Source organism: Drosophila persimilis, unplaced genomic scaffold (genome assembly GCF_003286085.1).
Source record: "Drosophila persimilis strain 14011-0111.01,24,50 unplaced genomic scaffold, DperRS2 tig00000191-arrow-pilon, whole genome shotgun sequence".
Lineage (NCBI taxonomy): Eukaryota > Metazoa > Arthropoda > Insecta > Diptera > Drosophilidae > Drosophila > Drosophila persimilis.
Window position 1 is genome coordinate 1415844 of NW_020825298.1, and position 16982 is coordinate 1432825.

Below are 16982 nucleotides of genomic sequence, written 5' to 3' on the forward strand. Positions count from 1 at the left end.
GACGGGACGACAGTGGATGGGTTGGGTGTGGGGTGGGGGGTGGGTTGAGAGCTAAAGCAAAATAATATAAAAAATTTAAGTGAAAACTTTTGCTCCAATCTCCAGCTCCAGCTCCTGCTCCTACTCCTGCCCCTCTCCCCGCCGCACACTCGTCAAGAAGTTGCAACAAAAGTTTTGCCCGACGTTAACCTTTAAGGTAAGCACTGACGAGAGGCGTGTCGGCTTAGTGTTGCACGTTGGCCGCGACACTGATTAGATTTATCAGCGGCAACAGAATCAAGTTGCACATGACAGTGGCAAAGGAAGAGAATGAGAATGGGAGAGTTAGCTGCAACTTATGCAAAAACCCACTACAGCAAATCAAAATTCAATCAGACAGCGACTGAAGCCGCAACTGCCGCCGCCAGTGGCAGCGTGGCATCGTGGCATCGTGGCAGCAACAGTTGTCAATTGGCTGTGGCACAAGTGCTGCGGCGTATGCGTAATATGCAACAGTTTGCGGCGCTGATTGGTAGTGCAACATGACAGGACACAGCACGACATTTCAGTAATGAGTGGAAAACAAGTGGATGTCAGCGGATTAAGTTCGTTATTGGATTACGGAAGACACAGGAGAGCCGTTTCCTTTGCGGAACGGAAAGAATGACAGGCCCCAAATCGAATTGGGGCACTTCCCATAGACCATTTCCATTTTCCCCTAAGCCCTTCGAGTCCTCCGAGGACAATGTCCCTGCCTTCGTCTGCTGACTGCTTGTTTTACAATATCTCACAAATATCACGCTTTCCAATCATAAATGAGCCATAAATAACACACTGCCACCCATGCGATACGCACACTCGAATACGAGTAGAACAAACAGGGGAAATGTGTGTGATTTGAGTGGACTTAAGGATACCCTATCCAAACGAGTCATAAAATAAAAGAAGTCCTAAAGAAAACCACAATTCATTGTAGAAAATTCTCATAATTCATCACGAGTTCATTTCTGACCTCGATCCTACTCTTCACCCACCTTCTCCCGCATTAATCATACCCATCAGACCCTATACCTCGTCCAGTGACAGCAACGGGCATGCATATAACGATACTTATGGCCAGGCCTCGTATAGTACCCACATTTATAGATGAGAAAGCTGGGGAACGTGCTAGGTTGCTGTATATCTATGACGCATCCCTCTCTTCGTCCTGCGAATACTCCTTCCTTCCTTTGCAATGTCCTTTGCTGTACAATGCCCTGTTCCTGGCAGACCTGCTTGTTGATCAAATTTAATCATATTACATATATTTCGCTCTTTACGGTCTGTTACCCCAATATGGCCCCAAGGTCTGGGGTACATGGATGATACGCCACAGTACGATGCTCTGATGCCGTGATGCTGCGATGCTGGAAGTATTTACTCTTGTTTACAGTTGCGCACCGCCGGCTGAAATGGGCAAAAATATCCAATTTGAAAATTAATGCCTTTAGGATATTATTCATAAAATTCGTGCATGCTTCAGGGGTAAGTCAGAGCGAAAGAAACAGAGAGCGGTATACCAGGGAACTAGCATGAAAGAGAGAACAAAAATTGGTCGGAAAAAAGCAGAGCAGCAGCTGATGCATGCCTTTGCTCTCTCGCTCTCACTCACTCTGCTCCTTCCACTCTTCATGTTTATGCATGTAGATTTGTATACCCTGTATATCATAGAATAGAATGGTACATAAGAGCTACATATATCTAGCAGAAACATAAACATTAAGTAATTAAATTTGGGGAAAATGGTTTGAAGATATGGTTAGAGCACTTTTATAAAGTATATATGTATCTTTTCCACTCTACTTCCCTCATTGCAAGGGATTTGGCTAGATAGTTTCCGCGCAGTTCGAATAGGGTGTTTTATAGTCCTTCTTCCTTGTTTGGTTGCCCTTTGCCCTCTGCCCTATCTCACAGCTGTAATTGCCCTGCGGCATTTGGCGCGTTGAAGTTTTGCCAGAAACCGCAAAAGTTTATTGTGCGTTATAAATTAAATGCAACAAACCATTTGGACTGGCAATGAGAGAAAGCGGGAGGAAAGATCTAGAGAGAGAGAGAGTGAAAAAATATGGAGCGAATGCCATAATTCAATTTAAGGCATTTTCGGTAAATGCTCAAAAAAAGAGCGATAAACGGATAGCAGGATTCGGAAGGAAGAGAGATTGCTCGGAAGCAAGTCTTTGGACTTTTCCACAATGACTGTCGCTTGTCAAAAAGAGTTTCAGAGAGAGAGAGAGAGTTTCAGTGAACGTGTACGAGTCGGCTGATAGCAATATGGTTCAACGAAATCAATGAAAAGGGCACAGAAGAAGCCTGCTATGTTAGGTCAATGGTCTGAAACCTTACTGACTAAATGTTGGAATGCCTTCTATACGTTTCGGTAATCTATACAATATACTTATGCTGTAATGCAGTTCTTACATTTTGTTGTACCTAGAAACGGAACACTTTTTACAAGTACATCCCACGCTGCAGACTCCATAATCTGCGTCTGGAGGGGCTTCACATTGTAGCCACTGGAAGCGGATCGGTTGTGTCGCTGGAACAAGGCACTGAGAATCGGACCTCATGGACGTCTACCACAGATGGTTGCTGTCATACTAGCCGACGCTGACGCTCTAATGCCGGGCAATGGGGTTACAAATCAGCTTTTTGGCTGCGTTGCTCCTGCCCGGTCAGCAGTCGATGAGCCAAGTTCCCAATTGAGATTGAGCCCAATTGAGAAGACCACATCTCTTTGCAACAGACGAGACAGGATTGGTTGTTGCAGCTCCTAGGTGTAGAAGCAGCTTCTCTTAGGCCTTCTCTCACTGATCACTGAAAACTTTGTTCCGATGTTTTAGCAACCGCCGAACGGCCACTGAAGAGTGCCGTCTTCGACTTAATTTGCGGACAATGCAGTTTCTGTAAGGGTAAGATAGCTCAGGTAAATATCTCAGCAAACTTTTCAGCGATCACCACACTCCCTGTTCTGTTCTTGAACGCAGTTTAGATTTCTTTTACAGCAGAATGTATCTGTAGTAAACACGAGAAACGTATCACATCGTCTACCACATAGTCCGCGTTTTGTGGAGCCACAATGATATGCCGATATGAATGCCTTTGTCGATATCATCGCCTTGTTGGGGCTCGCATCGGCAGTGGCCACGAATATCGTGAGGGTTCCACCATGGACAAGTTTCCTATCAAGTCGAATGCATCCCATAGGCTTGACCAATTGAAGAAGAACATTTGAAGAACATCACGAACGTGAAAGAATGGAAACTTCTCTATGAAATAGTAGTGGAATAAATAAAAGTTATAATTGCAAAAATATAAAAATAGACTTACAAACGCACGCCTTGACCAGGTGAAAAAATAAAACTGAGAGCGGTGCAAATGCGTTATTTCTATGCTCTCCTGCTTCTCGACATAATTGCTTTCTGTCCCACTCTCTCTTCAGCTCCTTTTGCGAAAAGAAGAAACGAGATAACGGAACATTTTATATTTTTACACATGAAAAAAAAAACTTATGCAAAGACAATATGCTTATCTACATATAAAAAAATTGCACATATGTACATACATATACATATACATATATCCCACATTGCAGCATTTTTCCTTCAACGAACTGAACTTTTGTTGCCATTTTGCCTCCTTCAGCGCCCCGCCAATGATCAAACGCATTTTCTTGCAATAAGACACGTATTTTTCACATTTCTATTTAATCTGTACATCAAACTTCACTTCAGGCACCAGCCCGACATTTTACCCGGTGGATTTTTCACCATTTTCCGCATTTTTGTGAATTTAAAAGCGGAGCTGTCTTACGAACGCACGCTTTGACCGGCGGAAAAATTTGAGTGAGTGCAGTGCGAATGCAAATGTGCTCATTCTACGCTCTCCTGCTACTCTTTCTACTTCTGTTTATGCTTATGTCTTCTTCTTGTCTTTATCCTCTGCTTTTGCAAGCAGAGATCAATTCATTAAATTAAGTAACGTCACAAATAGAGATCAATTAATTAAATTAAATTGCGTAATTTGGCTAGGCGCCGCAACTACACCGCGCGCTGTAACTCTCTCACCAGTCTATTCATCTCACTCCCACTCAGATCACACAACCTCACTCTTTTCATTACCCTTTGCAATAGCAGTGAGAGAAGACAAGAAGTAGAGAAAAGGAAAAGCAAAAGCAAAAGCAAGAACAAATTATTCAAGGTGGTCTGCTCACTCTCTTTCCTGTCTTATAGTACGCTCAGCACGACTGAGAGCGCTATGACGCATTGTTTGATGAGAGAGAGAGCGGAATGAAAAGAGACCGTCCTACAGCTGCTGACCACCTTGTATGATTTCATCATGGATAAGCAGTAGCAAAAGTAGCCAAAGAGTGAGTGGGAGAGAGAGAGCAATTAGGAATAGTTACAGGAGCGCAAAGAATAAACAAGTTTGCATTCGCACCGCTCTTACTCAAATTTTTCACCGGCAAAGCATGCGTTCGCGTTTCAATCCGTGAAAATCCAAGAAAATTATGAAAAATTCAACGGGTAAAGTGTCGCGTGGGTGTGTGAAGTGAAGCATAGTGTAAAGTGCAGTGGTGAAATGAAAATGTACAAAAAACTGTTTGTTTAGTGGAAGAAAATGTGTTTGTTCAAGGGCGGGGGCGCAAAAAGAGGCAAAATGGCAACAAAAATGCAGCTCAACGAAGGAAAAGTGAAGAAAAGTGCGGCAATGTGTGATAAATGTAAATGAGGCTGATACAAATGTAGATAAGCATATTGCTTTTGCATAAATTATTTTTTTCGTTTGTAAATTTGTTATTGTTGCGTTGTCTCCCTTTTTCGATTGATCTGTTCCAGCAATGTGTGTGTGTGTGCCTGCTTGAAAACGCGTCAAGTTTTGTCCCTTTCCCACTCCCTGATGTAATAGAGCAGTGAAGAAGAGAATCAAAAAGGAATGAGTGCTCTCATTCCAAGCGAAGTTCATGGGAGGGTGAGGCATTGCCAAAACTGCAGATCTGAGTGACTCTCTCTTGTTTATAGCCTTACCTTAAATTATGTGTGCTCTTATTAGAAATCATTTTGTGCGGCAGACAATTGAATAATTTGCGGCTTAGTCTGTGTGGGGATTAGATCTTTGCAGTTTCTACTAACATATCCTTATCTTCTTCTTCTGGTACAAATGCCTAAAACAATGAACTGAAATAAAATCAATAAAAATTAAGAATTCCGTCCGCTGGGAACAAATACAGACAAATCCTAAGCAAATAAAGCAGTGGGCTGTCAAGGTTGTATTCAGAATGAATGAACATGTGGGAGGGAGTGTGGTGGTGGAGTCAACAGTTCGCATGGCGGGAGAGTAGTGCCGTAGTCAGGCGATATCAATAAGCGCAGAGGGGCATAAAATGTTGTCGGAAATGATTGCGGAAATTACACTAAAACGCAACCCGGGCGTCGCGTCCCGTCCCGTCCCGTCCGACGCATGTGACGCAACAATACGAAGTCATACGAGTATATAAGGGGGAAGGGGAAGGGAAGGAGAAGCAGAGCCTGAGAGTGAAAGGTAGGCCGGAAAATTCCTCAACCAAAAGCCCAAGTAATGCAAATATTTTGTTTACCGCCTGTCTGCGTGGGAATTTCCCTCACTCTCGTCTTTATTTGTTACGGAATATTCTTGGAACAAAGAGTATTTTTAAAAAATGTTAGTGTATGCAGATTTTTATGATGATATCCGACTCCTTAAGGTATATAGACTTGCCCCCAAATATTTATATATATTCCTAACCTGATCAGAGCCGCCAAAATCCAATCACTATTATATACCTTCTTCCTTGGAACCGATATATTTGTAAGGGTATTTAAAGCTTTGGCTACCAGAGCCATTTTTTTGTGTCCTGTTAAATTTAGCTTTGGATAAGCAGGAGTACAATACATAAGCAAAAAGGAGGGCTTTAAAATAAACCAAAATAAATATAAACCTTTTTTCTGAGGAAGTGTGGAAGTGGCAGACACGAATCTGACAGGGAAATATGAAGAAAGTTTAATTGAATGATACTTAATCGTATATGGAGCTCTTTCGGCGCATTGAGACAAAGATGAGGAGGGACTGCGCTAGTAGTGCGAGTGGCACACACAGCAAGCAGCATTCCTCATTTCATGCCACCCCCACCCACTGGCCTTTGGGGAATGTCGCTTAGTCCGGGCGATCGGTTTAATTCGTTCTCGACTCTAGGCTCCGTGTCGGGGCGCTAATGTATTTTAGTCGCGTGTGCCACTCGGCTGCCCCCCAGGGAGGCAGGAACACGTCAACGCAAGAGGTGCACAGACGGAGGCGGCACGGGCCGTGGGATTAACAGGCGCTGTGCTAATTATACCCCCAAAGAGGGTTCCGTAGTGGCACCGAAAGGAGGCTGTTCCGATACTGTGGGGTGCCCGCGGATATTTAATCCGTTTAAACGTTTGTTTTCTTTCCAACCTGAAGCCTGAAAGTATATTTAAACCTTTGGGCTTTGCTGTACCCGACATTTGCACCATTTTTCGGACTGCGTATTTGTTTGCCCTTTCGCACATCGAAAACATCTGCTGACCAACACACAAAAACCCAATTAATTGAATTTATCGCCACAGACAATAATTTTTGTAAAATTCATTGAATTTGCAATTTATAATTTTATGTAAAAACTCCATGTGCACTTTTTAATTGCCAAATATTTGCTGTGTGTGTACATAATTTGTTCTGCATTAACAGGAACAAAGCAGAGCCTCCCAGGTGGACGGGGGACGGTTCGGGAGGGGGGGGTGCAAATAAAGTGGAAAATATTTGGAAAATGCAAATTAATTATGCTACACATGTATTTGTTTAAGTTATCTAATTAGCGTCGAACGCAATTCATTACCAATTGTTTGTCGCCACTGGCATTTGAATATTTATGGTTACACTCATTTAATTTAATATACTACAAATTGCAGTCCCGAATCCGCTGTATTGTTCCACGGGATTAAATCGATTAGCAAGCCCCCTGCAACATTTGCATTAATGGAATGCATAGCACCTTCAAATCGTCCACGATTTAGTGGTTTTTAATTTTAAAACAGGACGAGAACTTCTCTAAACTCATCTAATTATAATTACCATTTGTTTAAGTTTAAATTCAAAAATTGACTTTTACCAAATTACATAAAATCCAGAGACCCAGCCAGACCCATAAATTTAATTAGTTTGAGCCACGCTCAGTGCGGTCTGAAGGTCAGTGGGAACACCAGCAGGAGCAGAAGCAGGCCGTCCAAGCAGCTGCCAGAGTCAGGGCCAGAACCAGGGCCAGAACCAGAGCCACATGCAGACACTCGCAATGCGAGCCCGCCCCAACACAGGGCCAAAAACTTTGCCAAATTAGTTCAAAGTTCACGAAATTTTTCCTGGCCAAAGGGGGAGCGGAATGGGCCAGGAAAAAAACCAGCAGCAGCAGCAGCAAACACCAAGTCAATTATTAAAAATAATTACTTTAGCCCGAGTTGCCACAGCGAAAATTTTGGTATTTGTATACAGTTTTTTTTTGTTGGGCGTGTTCTTTATTTTCGGGATATTGTTTGAGTTACGAGGGGTACGCCGTACTGAGCTCTCGATGTGGGGGGGGGGGGGGGGGGGGGGGGGGGGGAGGAGACGACCCACAAAGACCTATCGGCGGGGATCAATAACTGGGAACTGGGCGGATATTTGGCTGGCTGTTCTGTTAAATATTCAGAGCAGCAGAGTGATTTTTTACAGGGAAACTTTCAGTCTCGACATTTTTCATTAATTTTCATTTTAAAACTTAAACTTTTGCGGCTTGTGTCGTACAAAAAGACCCCAGCCCCAGTATTCGGAAATACGAAATACCTCGAAAAAACACACACAGTCGGCCTGCTCCATGCCACGCCCCGTGCGGCCAAAAAGGCAGGCAGCTTATGCCATTTGTTATTTATAAAAGATTAAACCACAAAAAAGCAAAGTAACCCCCCCTTTGGCTGCCAAAAAAAGGGGGAGGGAGATTGAGAGCGACAACGAAAGAGATGGATAGAGAGAGAGAATCGTTTTATCTGTTTCATGTCCGGGCCAACCGCAAAAAGGCGCGCCGACTGAAAAGGGAACGAAGGAGAAATTAAAATAATATTTAACTAAATACGAGTAAGCCCACAGACAGCCCACTAGCCCCCCCTGGGCCACCCATCGCCTCTTCTTGTGGCTTATTTATGGCCGCGTCCCTAATTGAATTGCAGTTTATTTGAGAGGCGCCCCCCCTGGAAGCACGGGAAGCACTGGAAGCTGTTTCGCTCAGAGGGGGAGTAGGGGCAGGGGCAGGGGGGGAGGCTACTTACATACACAAAAGCCGTGGACGCCGCCGCAATTTTTTAATTAACTTTCTGCTGGGCCAAAAGGTAATTTTTCCCAGTGTCTGTGGGTCCGTGTCTGTCTTTCTTTCTCTCTGTGTGTGTGCTGGGGTGTGTGTGTGTTGACCAAAATGATTTATACGAAACAATTATCAGTTTAAATGGCGTATTGAAATTTTCTGCACAGAAGTTTTCCCCTTAGCGGCGCACCTGGAAAAGTGCCCTGGCATCGGGCTTTAATTTTATTATTCCGCCCAAGCTAACGAGATTAAAAAGTTTTGCCAACGCCTGTCACAGCTGGCTGACAGCGTTGGGGTGGCAGGAGTGCATAGAGGAGGCGGCGCGGAGGGGCGGGATGGGGCTCAAGCCAAAGTGCTTGCGATAGTTGCAGCTGAGAGCCGCGTCGCATTAGCCGTGAAGGGGAAAACTTGTTGCTGAAATGAAATGGCAATGGCCATTCGGAAAACTTCACAGGGAAACCATGGGACCATGGACGACGGGGGTGCCAGGGGGGGGCGGGGGCGGCCAGGGAGCAACCGCAACAATAAATCAAAGCTGAAATATGCAAACATCCCCCCCGCCACCACCCAAACAAATCAAATGAAAGCCAAAGCCACAAAAAATAAAAGACAAACCCCGAAACGAAACTAATAGAAAACTCTCTCTCTCTCCCCCCACCCCCTCTCCACACACCACACAGCAATGGGGAGCCCAATTCAATTGCAACTGCCAAAGGACCCCCATACTCGACCCCGAAAAAAACCCCAAAAAATATATATGTACATTTGGGAAAGTAAAAACAAGAAGCAGGCAATAAAAACGCCCATGCTTCGGCGATGGGCGTGGGGCGTGGCACTGGCACTGGACCGAGTTCTGGCAGTGCTGCCAATCGGCGTAAAAGGGAGCAGCGGAGGGCGGCGGATCCGCGGGATAATGGAAATCAATTTGCTTTGATATCATACTCAAATTAAAGCGAATTGCGATTTGGATTTGGTTTTATCCCCGATTTCTATTTGGTTCTAATGATGGAAGGAACGAGTAGTAGAATAAAGTATGGATAGCAGTGGTGTTCTTCGAGTGCCATGAGGGATTGAAGGGAGTAGTTTCAAAGACTTGTTCGTTGTTCTGTTTCTCGAATTACAAGGCAAATCCTTCAAAGATATGACAAATCTAATATATAATATTCTCAAGTCAAAAATTTCGTTGCTTAACTCCTCCGAAATGGCTCGACCGGTTATCGGTTAGGTCTGCGCATCGGCCAAGATATATTTTTCATCCCTCTGGTACCTCCCAAACACCTACATATGTCCCTTTTTCCCTTTATGCAAAAGACAAAACGCATTTGAAGGCTGTTTTTTCACTAATGCTTGAATGGAAAAAAATAATTTCCAAAAAAGATTTAATTATCTTCTGAAGTGCCTTTGCCCTTTAACCCCCTTTAAAGCACACTTTTAATTTGTTGGCTATAATTTTACATGCCCAATTTATTGCTTATTTCAAGTGTTTATTTTCTAGTCTGTTTTTTTCCAGCGATTATCGCTAATAGTCACTCTCAAAGCAGGCCATATCAATTCAATTTCGAATGAAACCCAAAAAACTGCAAAAAATGCTAAACAGATAAATGTTCATTGCGGTCATCCCGAAAAAAACACCACACACAGAGCGACAGCTAAAAAACAAACGAAAGAGACGCAGACGGGCGGATAGGGTACTCTGTTTATTTTGTAATATTAAAGCGAGAGTTTCGGGGTGTGTTTCGGGGAGTTTGCACAAAATTAAATGCCATAAAATTCAGCAAAAAGGGGCGGAATATTCGCATGGGCAGGGCCAGACAGAAAGCGAGGGGAGAGCGACAGAGCTAGAGAGAGATGCAGTGACATATTTTAGCGACAAAACAATTAAAACTGCATGCTGAGCGAATCTCCCAACTCCCCGCTCCCCGCTCCACGCTCTCCCCCTTAGCCGGGGGCCAAATGAGCAGTTTCCGCTCTGCAGGAGAGCAGGATTGAACAGGACTGAGCAGGACGCAGGACGAAGGACGGTAGGGAGGCAGTGTCACGTTTGCCAGCCATAAATTTCGCATTATTGCTCGCGTATCCGCGCATAGATTTTCATGCACATTTGCTTAATAAAAACAAACCCCCCCCCCCCCCCCCCCCCCCCTCCCCCACACCCACCAAAAACAACTCGAACAAAAAAAAACAAACACACTCGACCGAAAGCCCAACAACAACAAAAACAACAACAACAAAAGTGTAAATCAAAAGCGAGCAAAACACAAAATTTTGATGGCCCACATGGCGTATGCTTAACCACATCCGACTACACACTTCCGCACATTTGGCGCTGTCCCCCCGCCCCCAGCCCCCAGCCCCGCTTTGGATTGTTAACAAATGACTCGATGTGGTCGAAGGAAGGGCGGCGGGGGGCTAGCGGGGAGGGGGATGCCTCGACTGATTGCATTTGCATGCGATATCTGTGATGACTCATTTGGCACGCCCATTCGAGGCAAAGGGCGGGCGTTGATTTCGATTTGAAGGTTGTGAATATCAGAGAAAGGAATCCAAACTCCAGAATTAATTGGGTATAGAACTGCTGAAGTATCCCTCGTTCTTAAGGGCCTCCCCCCTTCCTTCGCGTTTGGGGGCTTTGGTGGTGGCTTGCCACATTAAATCTGAGCATCAGCACTTGCTGCCGCTTGACAGCAGTGGCAAAGTTGCAAATTACAAAGGAGTGGGAGTGGGAGTGGGAGAGGGACAGGAAGTCGAGTTGGAGTTGGAGAGTCTTCTCCCTGTGTCCTGTCCCCGTGTGACAGCTGCGGTCAAAGAGCGCCCATTAGTCTTCCACCAAAAACGAAATCTATATTGTCGCAGAGCTCGACGTGCGGCGCCTTTAATTAGACGCGCGACAAACCGCACAAAGGACAGAGAGAGGGGGGTGAGAGAGGGGTGGAGGGAGAGGGGGTACCCATCCCCGTCATGCATGGCGCATGAGAGTCGGGCACTTCAAAGCGCTGGTTATCACATGGCCTCTGGCATTGGGCCCTGTCCCTGTCCCAGTCCCTGCTCTCGTCCCTGCTCCTGTCTCCTGCTACGTGTAATTGGCGCAAGTAGGCTGCCAGGGGGCATGTGGGGCATGCACCCAAGGGCCACGTAAGCACTGTGGCACATCTACTCGTATAGCCCATAGCCGGCGGACCTAACCCCGGGGCCATTGTGTGCTGCGTTTGGCGACATGTTTTCTTTATGCATTGCAGTTCCCATCGAATGGCCGCAGCCGGGGAGCCGGCAGCCTGGTCCTGGTCCTGGTCCTGGTCCATCCATTAAGCCGAATGCTCACTTCATTGCCAGTGAGGCACGAGGCAGGAGGCACGAGGCAGGAGTTGGAGTGACGCAATCGATGCGAGGCCTAAATTGATAGTGGGCGATATTGGAGCATGTACTTTGATTGGAAACAGCTTCCCCGTTGGCCTATTTATGCATTGAATGCTCTCCTTTATGGATGTCATGAGAAGTAGGATATCTAAATGCCGAAAATCGTGGCTTTAAAGCGGCTTGAGTGCAGGACCAGGCCTTAAACCTGGCCAAAGCCAAGTGCATGTCCCCACCCCTCCATATTCCAAATCAAAATAAAGTTCACTTCTCTCTTCGGCACGGGTATTGAAACTTTTTTGAGCTGCCGTCTTTTGGCAAATATGCCAGCCCTTAATTTGAGCCAAAAGGAAAAAATGATTAAAAATTCCACAAAATGTTCTCGATTGCTGACAAACTTTCGGCAAAATAGTTTAAGCATTCTTTTCCAGTGGGGACAAAAGAGGAGACCGAAAGGGGTAGAGAGGGAGGGAGAGCGGGGGAGGGGGTGGCGGAATATGGGTTAGAAATTTAAAATATTTTGCGAGGCCCGCAGCTAATAGTTCCCTAATGGCGGCAACTTTTTGCTGGGAGCCCACCCACCCACAAGGTCAACTACATGTGCCACAGATAAGCCCCGCCCCGAAAGCGAGTGCGGAAAAAACATAAAGAGAGGGAGAGCTTTTCAGCTGGAAAATGCTGACACTTGCAGTCGCAGTCGCAGTCGCATCCAGCGCTGGGCTGCCGCCAGCAGCAACAATTTCGAGTTTATCACACGTGCCAAATTGTGCGGCGACCTCCTGCGGCGACAGGGGCAGCGGCATCAGGGCTACGTGAGTTAAAACTACAAAACTGTGGGCCATCTCCCATCCATCCCCATAGCCCCATAGCCCCATAGCCCCATAGCCCCATAGCCCCGCCGCACCCAAAAGCCAGTGCCACGTTTTGATTTATGCACCGGAGTTCAATGCAAAAAGTCAACTTTTCTTTGGGCTTCCCAGCTCTCCGCTCTCCGCTCTCCACTCTCTGCTGGCCAGCCATAAAGAACATAATTTATGTCGTTTCACTGATGGCTTTCCCATGCGCTTAGGAGTTGAGTGCTTCGATGGGGCTGATGGGGTGCTGGGCAGGGTGTCGTCCCCCCTGTTATTCATTCTATATCTCCGCCTGTGAAGGATGAAAATTCAATTGTGGTTTCTGTGGCACAAAGCGAATTGACCGGAAATGTGCCTAATTGACTCGGCTTTTGCTTCTGCTTCTGCTTTTGCTTTTCTTCCTTTTTTTTTGGGGCAATTTAAGTGCATTAGCCTACGTATGTCCCCACAATTATTATTACAATGACGGATGACTGCAATTTGATGGGGTCCAAGCCACGGGAATACTCTACCAAAAAGAGGGATTCATGGATGGAATATACCTCTGAAAACCCTCGAAATATCAGAGTGAAGAGTACTTTTGGGCCATCAAGTGATGGGCAAACGATGCCTTTCTTCATTTATGATCTATTTGGAACCTTCGACAGGGGTTCCTTCTTCAGAAGGAGAGCATCTCCGCTTCGATTTGAAGGAGCCGTGCCGTGGTCCATTTCACATTTTGTTCTATTCCTTCCTTCTGAAAGGAGTTTCGACTACTATTGTTGTTGGCTTTTTATTTAGCTATTTTCATTGTTATGCGATTTTGTGGGCCATATTATTGTTACGGTTGCCGCTTGACGGGATCCCCCGCCCCCGCCCGCCCTCTCCGCCCCTCTCTGCCATCTTTCAGCTGCCATTTCTGGCTCCCATCTTCGTTCTTCGTTCCTCGTTCCTCGTTCTTCGTTTATGTAATTTAATTCAATGTACCGTTTCAAATTGAATCTGTGAAAAGCTGCGCAAAGAAAAATAAGCTCCACGACGAACGGAGCTGGAACGGACTAACGGAAATTTCCATTAGCTGTGGAGAAAGCAGAATGGAAGCTAAAAAGCCAAACAAAGAGGGGGGACGGGCAGACAGGTGTAGGTTGGGGCCTTTCCTTCTGCTCGGTCTCTCTTTTATCCGATTTAATTGAGCAATGACAGGAAATATGTTTCATTTTGGGGTCGGGCTTTTTTCTCGGTCGGACAGCAGCTTTAAACCGCAATGGCAGCCACCTCTGGGACGCCCTCCTGCCCGACATATTAGGGGCTACACCCCACACACACTCACACACTCGCAGCAGGCACTTAAAACTAAAACTGAACTCAAGAAAATTAATTGCAATAAACGTGGCGAAGAAGTTTTCGGTTGGTGGAGGAGGAGCGGCAGGACTTGGCCGAAACTAATGAAGTGTCGCAATGGGATAATTAAGCTTTTAATCGCCGTGTCTGCAACGGTGTTTGTGGGCGGCTGGGGCTCCGCTTGGAGCCCGGAGCCCGGAGCGTGGAGCTCAGCGAGAGAGCGTGTTAACGCGCTTAGTCCAGGAAGCGTAATTAGTGTTTTATGATCGATTTGTGCTCACACATAAACCCATAATTCAATTTGTGTGACCCACAGAACACTTTAAACGGCAACGGAATGCTGACTGCTGGACGGAGCAGGAGGAGGTGGAGGAGGAGGGGGAGGTGGCTGCTTGTGTGGTGTTTGGGTGCAAGTTTTTGCGGCCAGCGCCTTCTTCTGGCCCCTAGGCGAGTGGGGCCCCAAGTTAAACAGTTTGGCAAACAAACAGGCTGCCAGAGTACACAGACACCCCAAACACACTCGGAGATTTGCCCGAGACAAGGCAAACGAACAACTCAAAGAAGAAGAGCAACAACAAGGCCAACACCAACACCAACAGCAACACCAACAGCAACACACACCAACATCAACAACAGCAACCACATTTGGGCTGCTCTTACACGATGCGTTTTCCACCGACGAATCGGTGGACCCCTCAGAGACCCACAATTTGTGGAGGAAGAACCCTTGAGGTTCACTTGATTTGCAACATTCTCCCGACACTGGAAGATTGAACGTCCTTTTGCTGCTTCAAAGGGTCCTGCAGCGCCTCTGCTGGCAAAGATAAACAGCAGAAGGAGCAACAAGATCGGGAGAGGGAGAAGATTTGCGAAAAAGACGGAGCAGCCTTGGGAAGGACAGCTTAGGGGAGCCGCCGTGTGGAAATGGTAAAAGCCGCAGCTCTGAGGCTGTTAATCCTTTGAATACAAACGGAGACAAGCCCAGCGAGGGTGGCTAAAAAAGTTGGGAGCAGATATTGAATAGATAGAAGGGATACTCGGGAAAGAAGGGCGGATAAATGGACGTGTAAAAGGGTGAACCATCGAATTGTGATCACTCTTTCTTCTGGAAATATTTCTCCCTGGACTGTGGGATATATAGAGATATATAGTGGATGCCCAGAGTCTCTCCAGAGGCCACCCTCGTCGTCTCACTAATACCCCAAGCCTCCAGACACCCGTAGATTTAGGAACCTCATACACACCACATACTCGCACTCGTAGGGCACACACACACACACACCCGCCCTTGGGGTTCAGACGAGTTTGAACGACAGTAAGCTGATTGTTTTGTTTGGCTTAACATTGAAATGTTGATATAAATTAATTAGTCTCGAAACGGGCCTCCGACCGGGGCTGAAGTATTTGTCGAGGGCCTAAGCACACAGAGGAAGCAGGACGAAAAGAGCAGAAACAGAGTCTGTCTGGTTTTGGAAACATTCAAAACTTAAGTTTCTGGCGACCCCAAATCAAAATTAAAACAGCTGCAATCTGGAGCCTCTTTTGGGGAAAATGCCAGCAAATGCCGGGCAAACGGTTTAATTGTTTAACAATTTATTTCCATTTAGGGTAGAGATGGGAAAAACACACATATTTTCAGAGTTATTCGGATTCTATTTGCTGCATCCCTCGAGGGAAGTGTTCCCCCCTGGAATCGTCGGATTTGTGAATAATTTAAGCACGAGTCCTCGTATCTTGCCACAGAGACAGCGACAATCGGCTAATAAGAGAACAAAGGGCCTGCCTCTCCGTCGCTGGACCCTCTGCCGCCTGAATAAACATAATGCGAGCCGGCAAATGGACCTTAATATATGCAATTAAAACACAAAATTCAGACAGTATTATGCACGCACTTTCCACCCCATCAACACCGAGGGGGGTGCCCCTCTGGATGCTGTTTGTCCAGTGTGGCCAAATCAATTAAAAATTACGCATACGCAGTGTAAACATTTGGCCTTGTCCGCTGCCTATTTGCACGGGCCATCGCGCGGAGCCGAGCCCCGCCGAGCCCCGCCGAACGGCGGCCAAAATGTTTGCCAATTTACCACTGAATACAGTAATAATTAAAGCCGGCCAATGGACAGGGACATGGAGGACATGGAGGGGAAGGGGCTGGAGATCCAGGGATAAATCTGTGCCGGGAACGGCGGCACTTTGATGAGCCATAAATTGCGTCAAGACCGTGTTAATTAAAAGGGAAATTGTTTGCTTGTTTTTCGGTTCGGTTTTCGTCTCTTTTTGGCTCCAATGAAGGCAAATATTTTCCACGTGCATCAAGTGAAACGAATCTCTTGGTTTTTCGGCTACACAACTTTTCTGTGGCGCTCGAAAGTCGCAACTTTTCGGAAACGGCAACAATCGTGAAAGGTGTGTGAGAGTTTGTTTGTTTTTTTGTTTGTTTGTTTGTTTGTGTGCCTCCATGAATGTCACAACTTTCTCGTGTCTGACGACTGAAAGTGCAACTGCAACAGCGATTGCAGCAGCACTGACAGTGCCTCTATCTCTCCTGCACGTGCCCCTGCCCCTGCCCCTGCCCCACTCTGCTTGTCTCGCTTTCATTGCTGACACAAAAGTTTAAAGCAAATATGCAACGGTGCGGCGCGGCGTGGAGCTTGGCAAGCCCGGCTTCGTGGCATGCAGCAAACATCAACAACATTTTGGCTCTTTCGTTTTGCAGGCAAAACAAAAAGCCCCGAAAAACGCACAAACGATGGATAGACGGCTCTCGGATACGCTTACAGATCGGTGATTGCTTTGGTGTTGCTTTCGATGTGGATCTTGGGCTTTGGCTCTGCCGATGCCCTTCAAGGGGGCAAGACTGGTTACCCTTTTTGGAGCCGCGTAGAGCCGTGATGGCCTTTGCGAGGGTATGACAGGAAGAAGAAATCAAACAAGCGAATGAAAATGGAAATTAGGCAGCCACCGTGGCACGACTGCAGATGCACTGTGGAGCCCTGGGGCATACTTGATTTGGGGCAAGGAATTCTGAGCCTTTCGCGAGGGGCTAGCACTTTCGATGGCTACCCTGGGTCGAGGCC

The 16982-nt window shown here is 46.3% G+C and overlaps 1 protein-coding gene across 1 annotated transcript; it reads right to left on the bottom strand.

The window, feature by feature from the left end:
- Positions 1 to 1056: 1056 nt before the first annotated feature.
- Positions 1057 to 2718, bottom strand: LOC113565832. The gene is made up of 3 exons (XM_026989124.1): positions 2437 to 2718; positions 1309 to 1425; positions 1057 to 1250 (listed from the first exon to the last, which is right to left on the bottom strand). The coding sequence occupies exons 1-3, from the start codon at positions 2583 to 2585 to the stop codon at positions 1163 to 1165; spliced, it is 354 nt and encodes a 117-aa protein (XP_026844925.1). The 5' UTR covers positions 2586 to 2718; the 3' UTR covers positions 1057 to 1162.
- Positions 2719 to 16982: the final 14264 nt, after the last annotated feature.

Coding starts and splice junctions, on each gene's coding strand:
- LOC113565832 (XM_026989124.1), bottom strand. CDS start 2,585: ATGAGGTCCGATTCTCAGTGCCTTGTTCCAGCGACACAACCGATCCGC. Junction 1,426..2,436: donor GTTTCTAGGTACAACAAAAT/GTAAGAACTGCA, acceptor TGCCCATTTCAG/CCGGCGGTGCGCAACTGTAA. Junction 1,251..1,308: donor GACCTTGGGGCCATATTGGG/GTAACAGACCGT, acceptor ATCAACAAGCAG/GTCTGCCAGGAACAGGGCAT.